Raw genomic sequence first — 12,077 nt, 5'->3', positions numbered from 1 at the left:
TCTTTCACTTAACATGTACAATTGAACCTGTATAAGTATTTACATCTAATTCACAGATGAATGGCTGTTAGAGTATGGAAGAGAATTTCTTTTCTAAATTTCCTAATACAGTATGTTAGGGAAATCTCCTTAAATGAATTACTACTTAATTTTTTTTTTACAGGAATGTTTCAAATGGTGTTTGGATTCTGGGGGGGGGGGGGGGGACTATTTTGGCATATATATACATGCATATGCTCTTTAAAATTAAAACTTTTGCAGTGAGAAAATAAAAAGGTACATTCAACTGTCTTTCATATATATATATGACTCTATCTCTTTAATATACAGAATACATCAGCACTATCATGGGTTTAGAGGAGTCCGTCCAGCAAGTGGTCATGGAGGCTATACAAGAGCTCATGACGAAGGAGATTGCATCCACCTCGCCGCCGCCACCTCAAGAAGCCTTAGCACATGTCGAAGGTCAACTCAAGAGGACGACTGAGGAGAAGGATGAGGCCTTGCAGAGGTGTCATGAACTAGACCATCAGGTTAGTAGACGCGATAATTTTTGCATTTCATGTAAATCGTTGATTCTTGTTGTCTTGATAGGGAAATAAACCTTACAGAATCACTCAAAGTTTTTTACTAAATGTTTAACACTAGTTACATATAAATGATTGGCACCCAAACAAAAAAACACAAACTAAACAAACAAACAAAAACAAAGAAACAAACCAGCTTTAAAATGTACATCTATTTTTACTTGTGTTTGTAGGTTGCATCGTTATTGGAGGAGAAGAATGCTCTACAAGCTGAGAATGAACACCTCACACTCAAGCTGGACCATGGAGATACATTTGGAGACCCAAGGTAGGAATCATATACTTATTATCATTTTATATCAAGTATGCTTCTTTTCCTCTTCATTTTGCCATAATCTGATCCCCATATTCATCTGCATTTCATATGTTTCTTGCACTTTCTGTGATTTTCGTTTTCTCCTTATTCGTCTTCTCCTTCTTTACATACCATTTATTTCTCCTTCTTCTCATTCATTCTCCCTTCTTCTCTTCCCATTCTCTCTGTGTTTTGTTCTTCTCACTTCCAACCTTGTCCTCCTCCTTCCCCTCCTCTCCTTTTTCTCCTTCTCCTTCTTCTCCTTCTTCCCGTCCTTCTCCTTCTTATCCTTCTTATCCTTCCCCTCCTTCTCCTTCTTCTCCTTCTTCCCGTCCTTCTCCTCCTTCACCTTCTTCTCCTCCCCTCCTTCTCCTCCTTCTCCTCCTCCTCCTCCTTCTCCTCTTTCTCCTTCTCCTCCTTCTCCTTCTCCTTCTTCTCCTTCTTCTCCTCCTTCTCCTTCTCCTCCTTCTCCTTCTTCTCCTTCTTCTCCTTCTTCTCCTTCTTCTTCTCCTCCTCCTTTTCCTCCTCCTTCTTCTCCTTCTCCTCCTTCTCCTCCTTCTTCTCCTTCTCCTTCTTCTCCTTCTTCCCCTTCCATGCTACAGTAGATCAACTCCAGGAGGAGATGGATCATATGGAGAGCTCCAGGATCTAAGTCCTTCAAGCATTAATACTTGATTCTTTGTTTATCGATACAGCACTCCAGCAGGAAGGAGATATCAACAGCTCCAGGCTACATGTGATCACCTGCAGGAGGAGATGGATCATATGGAGAGCTTTAGGATCTATGTCCTCCAAGCATTAATACTTGATTCATTGTTTATCGATACAGCACTCCAGCAGGAAGGAGATATCAACAGCTCCTGGCTACATGTGATCACCTCCAGGAGGAGATGTATGGCATAAAGAGCTCTAGGATCTATGTCCTTCAAGCATTAATACTTGTTCCATTGTTTATCGATACAGCACTCCAGCGGGAAGGAGATATCAACAGCTTCAGGCCACATGTGATCATCTGCAGGAGGAGATGTATCGCATAGAGGGCACCAGAGATGACTACACTATCAAGGTGGACATGCTGCAGAGAGAGAACATGGAGCTGGTACACAAGGTAAAACAAGATTTCTAATCTCTTCTGGGTCATGATTGTTAAAGAGTTGCAATCAATATGGGTTCTAGGACAACAACCCCCTGGGCAATCACCTCCCGGCAAAGTACCCCCCCCCCCCCAATGTTTTTTTGTTTATAATAACCCCCCCCCCCCCCAAAAAAAAAAAAAAAAAAAAAAAAAAAAAAAAATCTGCTTGTATTAAAAACTTATTATCACGGTAGACTTCCCCTTTAATGAATGGTGGGATGGGGGAATTGTCCTAGGGGGTAATTTTTATTTTAGGGATTGGGGGTAATTGTCCTCAGGGTTGGTTGTCCTTGGTGGGGGGGGGGGGTAATTTTATGGGGGGTTATTTTCCGGGGGATGATTGACCAGGGGATAATTGTCCTGATATGATTAAAATGAAGTGATTGAAAGTTGGATTGCCCATTTTCAATTCATTTGTATAATGACTTGCAGTTGATTGGGGATGGGAATGAGAGTCAAATTTGATTCAGATTAATCAAAATGCTTTATAAGAGTCTGCTCCCCTTTTTCTAAGTGACAGTCTTTTACTTCAATTTCGGTGATTATTTACAAATTTTTTCTGTACTCATAAGGTAAATCTTCCATGCCTGTTATGGCATGAACATGTGCACGGTACAATGTTAATCTGGAAACTTCAAGAGTGGTCCAGATTCACAAAATTTGAATTGAATCTCAACCTTGAACTGTTGACCTTTGTGAGGAGTTATGACTAGACTTATATACTGGTTTAAGCAAACATCTTTTAATTAGCTATTTTTTTCAATTGGTATGTACCAAAATGCTTTAATGAGGACATTTGGGATAGATTTTTTGAAGTGATTTTGTTTTCTAATGAAAATTTGTGTTTTGCATTTCAATGAGGGATTGTGGGTGTATAAGTGTATAAGTGTATAAGTAAGGTTCATTTGTTTTGATAGAATGAATAGACATGTAGCTGAATTGCTTGCCTCATCTTCGTGGTCACTGTTTAGAAGCCTTGTCATTGTCATTGGACTGTAACGTCCTGCCATCTGCTCCTTTCACCTTGTTAGTCCTAATGGATTATTTTATTCATAAGATGCTGTAGGGATGCATGCTTCATGACCAAGTCATTAAAACCTGATGTCTTTTGGATGCGATATTGATGGGCATACTTGTGACAGTGATATGAACGAGACGACTTTTGTTTCATCTAATTGAGCATATCGTCGCACGGCTGGCAGAAGGGCGTTAGCTCGAATTTCAGGTCAAAAATCGATTTTTGATATTTCATGTCATTTAATAGAGTTTTCAAAGCTCTTTCAAATGATGTGATCGAGATGGCATAAAACGAAGTAAATGATTACGTAATCGACAATAGTAAAAGGGCGTTAGCACAAACTGTCAGATATCGCGCTAAGCAGAAGGGCGTAAGCCCTCTACGCCCTTTGTATATTAGGCGCGAGCGTAACTTTTGATCAAAGCAGAAGGGCGTTATCGCGAAGCTGACGTCTGCTAGGCCTGTGGTAAGCAAAATAACTGCTTCTTCTTTTAAATAACGTGTTGTAAATGTCAAATTATCTGGAAGATTTGATATAATTGGTCACACTGATTACATTATGATTAGGATCGTTAGAATATTTTGATTTTATCGGGTAAAAATGCGATGTATAATGATGATAATTAATACGTTGCCCCATGTATTGATTTATATGGTATCACGGGCAAGTAGAGTCATTACGCATTATCATTGACTCTCTGTGCTGGGGTGGATGTTGAGTGGCATTGACTCTATGCTTTGCTGGAGTGGGTTGCAATGGAAGCGCTCCCTTGAAGTTGAAGGCCTCCAAATATGAAGTAGATCTAGGTCTAGCAACTAGCATCAAGCCCCAAGTCAAGGTGATTTTTGAAAGTGCGTTCCACGCAGTTACTAATACTAGCTGTCCCGAGGGAAAACGTCAGTTCCGGTAGAGTTGGGTGCGGGATGTGATGTTGTTTGTGTGAGGTTGTTCAGTTAGATCAAGATACATGTACAGTATGTAGGAGTAGTCGTCAATCTATAGATCTATGTGCCGTGATAATCATTTCACTGTTTTTTCGCTCATGGAAAGACGAGACAAGACAACAATTTGTAAAGACAGTGGTACGGATTGAAATTTGAAAGCATGCTTAGCGTTAGACCGAAAGCTTCAGTCTCTATAATCGTCGGTTGTTCCACTGAGACTACGTCTGGCTCCACTAGACCTCCGGTTATAGAGACTGAACGATCGCCTATGCCAGCCTATGTTGAACTTATTCCGCTAGATTTTAGCCGCTAGGCCCCTCCCACAAACTTGCCACGGCCGTATTGTTATGCCCCCAAAATCCCCCAAAATGTCATTTTACCTCGTTCATTTCCAATTTTAAATTAGGCCTAGGCTATAATACATCGGTTCCACTTACTAACTTCATTGATATAATCCGTTTAATGGTCCCTTTTAAGGAAATTATCGGTAAAAATCGACATCCATGTTGAAAATCTTGCAAGCCGTGTTAAACTCTCGCTGCCGTCAATCTCATCCTTTCTAGTCTACGCCGAAGGCAAAATGATTATGAAGGAAAAACTGTGATAACGCCATTACGAACGTGTAGATGGCGCACAGTTTTTCCTTCATAATCATTTTGCCTTCGGCGTAGACTAGAAGGGATGAGATTGACGGCAGCGAGAGTTTAACACGGCTTGCAAGATTTTCAACATGGATGTCGATTTTGACCGATAATTTCCTTAAAAGGGACCATTAAACGGATTATATCAATCAAGTTAGTAAATGGAACCGATGTATTATAGCCTAGGCCTAATTTAAAATTGGAAATGAACGAGGTAAAATGACATTTTGGGGGATTTTGGGGGCATAACAATACGGCCGTGGCAAGTTTGTGGGAGGGGCCTAGCGGCTAAAATCTAGCGGAATAAGTTCAACACAGGCTGGCATAGGCAGTCGTTCAGTCTCTATAACCGGAGGTCTAGTGGAGCCAGACGTAGTCTCAGTGGAACAACCGACGATTATAGAGACTGAAGCTTTCGGTCTAGCTTAGCGTAGATCTACAAAATTAGTTAAATAAATGCCAGATTGTTAGTAGTATACCGTATTCAGGTATTATTATACCAATTGCAACAGTGCAAGCAGATTCTAGACTCTAGAGGTCTAATACTTTTTATTGTTCAAATTAAATTTGCAAAAATGATAGTAGTCTACAGATATGAAAGGAGAATGGTTTGAATTTTGATACCTTTGTCTTTTAGTGGCTTTGTTCAAATTTAATCAAGGGCAATCTCAAATGATAGTTGCATGTCTAGAACTCAAGTTTCTACTTTCCGCTACAAGTATTGGGGACGGTCAATTGTAAAGTAGCTTGTAAGTTGGATTAGATCTACTTTCAGTCAAAATTAATGTAACCCTTTTGTTTCCCTCACTTTGTCAGGATTTGCACAGGTAGGCTGCAGCATGGAGCCAACAAGAGAATTGCTTGTTCAGTGGAAAAAAGATGGCTCCAAAAAACGTGGTAGTGTATGGAGACATATTCAATGTCCCTGTATTCCAATAAAAGGGACAAAAGTCTTCATGCCTTGGAAAGGCAGGAGATGGGAGGGAGTTGTCCTGTCAGTGGATGATGAGTCTGAGGAAAGTGATGATGACAGCATACCAGATCAACCAAGGCTTGACGTTGGAGATGTCGGTGTCGGTGTCAGAATGACAGGTAATGTATGATACTATTGATGAAACAGTGTTGGCCTACATACTATTCTGTTTGGTTTGATAACAATATGACAGCAATCATTGAACTGAAATGCTATACAGTATCCAGGGGCGTCTCCAAAGGGGGGGGGGGGGACACGACACCCCCCCCCCCCCACCTGTCAGGATATTGTCGGTAAAATTGCGCTGCCCTCGTGAAAAAAGAGAAAAGTGGGAGGGGAAAAAAGTGAGGGAAAGAAAAGAAAAACAAGAAAAGGAAAAGAGAGGAAAGAAAGGGAAAAAAAGAGAAGAAAGAAAGAGAAAAAGAAAAAGAGGGAGGAGAGGAAAAAAGAGAAAAGAAGGAGAAGACAGAAACAAACAAAAAAGGGGGAAACAAAAGAAACGCGGGTGAAAGAGAGGAGAGAGAGGGGAGGTAAGAGCCTGAGAGAGGAGGAGTGGGAGTAAAAGAGAGAGGGGGTTGTTGGGTGGAGTCGTCTCGTCGAGGGAGCAAGAAAGACACGAGTAAATATGTTACTGTGTCGGGTCAGCTGTGTCGGTATTCTTGCTCGATCCTCATGTACTATATCAATGCAGAAGTTTGAAGTCGGTGAGGTTTATATTGTCGGTCGGCTACAAGTTTTTTTCCCTACGAAATGTGACTTTTTATCCGCTGCGATGACTTCGAGAGTGACTACGACTACAAAACTTGTATTTTCTAGAAGTTTCACTTTCCTATAATATCAGCTAAAGAAATCAGAGGTTTAAAATTTTCGGGGAAACTAAATTCAAACAAGGATAAAGAGTCAGCAATAGTACAACGAATCGTCTTCCTTTCTCTATATTTTGATGAAACGCCAAAAATTCTGCGCTTTGCGCGAGAGGGAAAACTTAATTTAGACGAGTCGAGAACGGTAGAACGAATCGTCCTCTTTATCTAATAATTTAAGGAAACGTCTAAGCTTCCGCGATTTGCGCGGGAGGGGGACAACCGAATTTAGAAAAGGATTAAGAGTCGAGAATAGTACAACGAATCGTCTGCTTTTCTCATAATTTAAGGAAACGTCAAAACTTCCGCGCGAAAGCGCAGGAGGAGGGAAACTGATTTCAGACAAATTAGGGTTAAGAGTCGTGAACGGTACAACAAATTGTCTGCTTTATCTAATAATGTTAAGCCCCACTGTCCTACCTGTAGCTACTTGCTCCCTCTTTATAGAAAACTTCCCCAATTGGTGCCCGTTGGTCCCCCATGATCCTCTTTTTCTTATGTTAGTTGAGAGTTAATGAAATAGCCACCTCTCAGTGACCTCGCTGTGTGGTCTAATCCCTTCTGGCCCAGTAGTATTGACGGTCTTTAAGGAAATGTCAAAGCTTCGCGCGAGAGTGGGAAACTGAATTCAGACAAATAGGGCTTATAAAGAGTAGAAAACGGTACAACAAATCATCTGCTTTCTCTAAAAATTAAAGGAAACTTCAAAGCTTCCGCGCTTTGCGCAAGAGGGGGAAACTGAATTCAGACAAATAGGGCTTATTAAGAGTCGAAAACGGTACAACTAATCGTCTGTTTTCTCGAATAATTTAAGGGAACGTCTAAGCTTCCGCGCTTCACGCGAGAGGGGAAAACTGAATTCAGATAAGGATTAAGAGTCGCAAACGCCGGGTACAACAAATCGTCTGCTTTCTCTATTAATTTAAGGAAATGTCAAAGCTTTCGCGCTTCGCGTTAAAGGAGGAAACTGAATTCAGACAATTAGGGCTTATTAAGAGTAAAAAACGCCCAACTATTCGTCTTCTTTCTCTAATAATTTAATGAAACTTCAAAACTACCAAGCTTCACGCGAGAGGGGGAAACTTCATTCAAACACGGATTAAGAGTCGAGCATATCAACGAATCGTCTACTTTCTCTAATAATTAAATGAAACATCAAAACTTTGGCGCTTCGTGCGGGAGGGGGAGAACTGAATTCAGATAAGGATTAAGAGTCGAGAACAGTACACCGAATCGTCTGCTTTTCTCATTATTTAATGAAACGTCAATGCTTCCGCGAAAGGTGGAGAAACTGAATTCAGACACGGATTAACAGTCGAGGATGGTACAATAAATTGTCATATTTTCTTAATAATTTAAGGAAACGTCTAAGCTTTCTAAGGCGTATCACCCACCCCCAATTAAAAATGATACGCTTGCCCACTACCGCCCCTCCCTAAAAAGTGCTACGGTGTGTCTGCGTGCTCCCAAATCCGTACGGAGGCGGTACTCACCACGTACCGATACCCAAATTTTGCACACGTTTTTGCACGTAGACAGCACGCACTTGCAAGTACGGCGGGATGTGACCACCAAATTAGTTGACAAAATAATTCGTATATTTATGTCGTCGAGGAAAATGACCATTTGCGCATACACAAGTACTATAGATAGTTCATATGAAAAACAATTTAGATTTTGACCCCAGGTTTATAGGGTTAAATTTGTAGATATTGGGACATTTAATTTTGTCGGTAATTGGTGGCTAGTTTTGTCAGTAATCGTTGGCCTCTACACCCCCCCCCCCCCCCCACTGAAGAAGGTCTAGCGATGCCCCTGACAGTATAATGATTTCTAAATGAATATTTCTGAATCATTTTCATTGTAGACCATGGACCTCTACCAGATCAACCAAGGCTTGACTTTGGAGATGTCGGGTCACAATGACAGGTAATGTATGATACTATTGATGAAACAGTGTTGGCCTACATACTATTCTGTTTGGTTTGATAACAATATGACAGCAATCATTGAACTGAAATGCTATACAGTATCATGATTTCTAAATGAATATTTCTGAACAATTTTCATTGTACATCATGGACCTATACGAGATCAACCGAGTGTCGGTAGGCTTTATGATGGAGATGTAAAGCAATGAAAAGTAATGTCACGAAGAAACATTGTTGGCTTACATACTTTCCAAAATTATTTGATGATCATTGTTAGCTTTTATTCATATGCAGTAAGTGTCATTTTTAAAAATAGTTTTCATCAAATTTTCAATGTAGTAAAGTTAAATATATCGTCAGTGGGGTGACAAAACCTTGTATGTCAATTTGTGTACCTAATGGCCTACGACACCACCTGATAAATCCATGGAACGCCTTCTCTGTTTTTTTACAAATTCCACACAAACACCCTTAAACTAAACCTCGTAACTTTAACCCCCTTTGAAGCTGCACTGACAAAACCTCGTAACATAAGATACGTAATCCCTTTTTCTCGTAACTCACACACGGCCTAACAGTACCGAAGTTAGTGTATTAAAATCCTCGTAACTTATTCAACCAAATACTCGTAACTCATTCAGAGTTGAAAGTAAGAACTCGTATCTCAATTTGAATAAAAACTAAAAACTTGTATCTCAATGTAGATAAACGCAAAAACCTTGTAACTCACTTTTAAATATAAAAACTATTATTTTACTGTATTTCAACAATGACATTACAAATTGTATAAATATTCCAGTTTTAAAAAGAAAAGACGGTGTCACAGCGGTAAATTTGTTGAGACAGGAAAGTTTTTTCGCTCTCCTGAAAATTCATGATTTTTGAGATACAAGGTTTTGTCACCCCACCGATGATATTAGTTATTTAGGCCTATTAATATACCAGAATGAGATAGTTGATGAAGTGATATTCAAGTTTTTCTTTGTTTTCTATATTTTTGTAACGTTCTCTTTTTATTCATAGACATGCCTCATTGAAGTTCAAATGTGTCAACATTTCATATGTTTACATGAAGTGTTTAGTACATGCTCCCAGTGTCTTGTTTCCCTGTGTGAACACCACTTCAAAGAGGAAGACCCATGTGCAAACCACAATAACTATGCTGTAAGTTAAACTAGCGTTATGTTGATTTCACTAAAAATGCCTTATAAATTATCGTAAAGCCCTTATACAGTATTGATATGGTCAAAAAGAAGTTATAAATCCATGATAATTGCTACATTATTCCTTAAGCTGTTTCTGCTAGTTTGCTTGCATTTTTTGAAGATGTTGCAATAGTTAAAAGTATCTGCCCCTCCCCCCCTGATAATTGTTTAAAATCACAAAAACAATAAAACCGTTAACTTTAAAGTCATTGCTGCCATGACAATTTCAGGATATGTTCAAAAAGTTCTCAAAAAAGAATGTAAGTGGCACTCCCCTGATTATGGGTACCGGTATATTTAAGTTTTGACTGCGGCAAAGCTGAAAGATGAAGGTATCATGCTAACTATATTACAAAATAGTACAGTGCTCTCTTTATAATATTATTCCTGGCTTTACATATTTTTACTACCATAGCATCTACTTCAAATTCCGGAGAGGTTTTCAGAAGATCATCCAGCGATCGACACAGTTCTGGAATTGATGACGGTTGTTCCCTTAGCAATCGAAGTGCAGGAGACAGTTGACATAGTTTCAAGTTATCCAAGCAGACAGTGAAGGTAGTACTGAAAAATATTAATGTCTCAAATGTCACCAATTTGAGTTTGTAGTTTACAGTGGGCATTGTCTTTAGGAATTATAAGTCAGTTTGTTGGAATTATGCTGTTGCAGACACCTCTACAATATTCATTAATCAAAACAACAACCTCTTAAGCTAACTTTTGAACCATTTATTTCTCCTACAATATTTACTTCAAAAATGGGTTTTACATTTCTATGTCATAAAGTTTATTCTTGTGTACTTTACAGAGAGTGGCTTCTACACAGAGATATTGGAGAACGTCCTGAACAATGTGAGGTAAAAGTCTGAAGCTTTAAAATGGTTGCCTGTTACAAATTCTGCCCAGGGAGTGGAGAATTTTCTTTGAAAAAGATAAATGTATTTTTGTTGTACCAGAAAATGGCTGGTGTACATCTCTTTAGACAGAGTAAATGGAATAATTGCTCTGCTTCCCTCTGATGGAGGGGTTCTGGGATAAATGACCATGCAGACGTACTGCAATTCTCTTCTTTCTCCTCCCATCTCTCTTTCTCTCTCTCTCTCTTTCACTCCCTTATTTCTTGATGATGGCTGGGTTTAAAGGTGGGGTAGGGGAGAGAGTGAATGTATTGGTTCATTAAATCAAGGCAAGAGAGGAGAAGCAAAAGGAGAGAAGCATGCCAGTCATATTGCAAGGTTACAGTCATTTACATTGACTTGCTGCAGTGTTGACTCCTTCATCCTTCACCAGTACTTTTACTTTTATAGAATTTTGCACTCTGTACAGTTCAAAGCATGAATATGTTAAACTAATATTTTGTCCACCACTTTTATATTTTTTATTCTAATACAGAATAAGAGAGCCAGGAAACGTATTGCAGATCCCAACAGCTGCTACAGTTTCACTTATTGTCATACTTTTTTGTATCCCCTTTGATAATGCTGAAATATTTTTGAAGTATTTTCTCTTTTGTTAACTTACTGCACAGTACGTTAACTGCAGAATACACAAAGTTCTTTTAAGAGCTACCATGTTGTAATTTCTGCCATGAACATGTGCTACAGTTTCACTTATTGTCATACAATTTTGTTTATTTGCCTTTGATAATGCTGATATATTGTTCAAGTATTTTCTCTTTTGTAAACTTACTGCACAGTTTTTAAAACTATGCTACAAAAGCTCACTAGAGCTAGAACAGATTCAACACAGAATACAAAACTTTCTTTTGAGAGCTACCATGTTGTTCTTTCTGCCATGAGCATGTGCTACAGATAAGTTCCAATTTTTATATTTAATCATGATTCATTATGATTGATCAATTTTGAATGATTGTACATGGAATTGTAAAATGAACTGTACAAAAAGGATTCCAGTTATATTGCAAAGAAATAAATTCAGTCATAACCATGACGGAAGTGTTCATCTTAACATTTGATTGCTTTGTGCTATTTTGCGTTTATTCTTATATAGTTACATTTGTTCATGGGAAAAATGTGTCCGAGAGAGTAATGTACTAGAATGGAAATGACTAATGCGACAAGAAGATAGACACGCAACTGCAAAAGAGGGGTAACAAACGATTATGAGATGTGTTTAATGGAGAAAGAAAAAGAGAGATAGACAGAGAGATCGATAGAAATAGAGAGAGAGAGAGAGTGAGGGGATGTTCTTGTTTGCATGAGAGAGAGAGAGAGACAGAAAGAGAAAGAATTGAGAAGAAATTGTACATAGTGCTTGGTGTGCCCCCCCCCCCAAAAAAGTATACAAATATACTTTTGATCATTGACAACAATATCCAATCAAACTTAAATCACATATGAAGCACAACGTACAGTATACAGTTGTAGACATAAAGGGCATTCTGTAACAAATTAATGCATTAATTTTTTCCTGCATCCTGTGAAGGATTAAAGATAAATATCAGGATGGGGCAGAGTGATGTGA

General features: G+C 38.9%; 1 protein-coding gene and 1 long non-coding RNA gene across 8 annotated transcripts in view; both read left to right on the top strand.

Annotated features, from left to right (window-relative positions):
- LOC591902 (protein Hook homolog 3) overlaps nucleotides 1-12,077 on the top strand; it is a 49,129-nt gene that overhangs the window by 17,601 nt on the left and 19,451 nt on the right. For 4 of the 5 annotated variants that reach the window (XM_030996398.1, XM_030996397.1, XM_030996394.1 and 1 more), the window contains exons 5-7: nucleotides 331-533; nucleotides 761-855; nucleotides 1,846-1,990. In XM_030996398.1, coding sequence (XP_030852258.1) covers nucleotides 331-533; nucleotides 761-855; nucleotides 1,846-1,990 — 443 coding nt within the window. Of the gene's footprint in view, nucleotides 1-330; nucleotides 534-760; nucleotides 856-1,577; nucleotides 1,627-1,845; nucleotides 1,991-12,077 lie in introns of all 5 variants that reach the window. The other variant, XM_030996396.1, reaches the window with a different exon arrangement.
- LOC115928677 lies at nucleotides 3,448-11,332 on the top strand. Of its 3 annotated transcripts, XR_004066163.1 has the most exons (5): nucleotides 3,448-3,501; nucleotides 5,438-5,713; nucleotides 8,325-8,386; nucleotides 9,412-9,552; nucleotides 10,009-11,332. It is a non-coding gene; the product is annotated as an uncharacterized LOC115928677 (long non-coding RNA). The 3 variants fall into 3 exon arrangements; XR_004066165.1 differs by lacking the exon at nucleotides 8,325-8,386; XR_004066164.1 differs by lacking the exon at nucleotides 9,412-9,552.

This window comes from Strongylocentrotus purpuratus, unplaced genomic scaffold, assembly GCF_000002235.5.
Source record: "Strongylocentrotus purpuratus isolate Spur 01 unplaced genomic scaffold, Spur_5.0 spur5_scaffold_3, whole genome shotgun sequence".
NCBI lineage: Eukaryota > Metazoa > Echinodermata > Echinoidea > Camarodonta > Strongylocentrotidae > Strongylocentrotus > Strongylocentrotus purpuratus.
The sequence above is the reverse complement of the archived record's forward strand: the minus strand, read 5'-3'. Positions and strand labels throughout refer to the sequence as shown.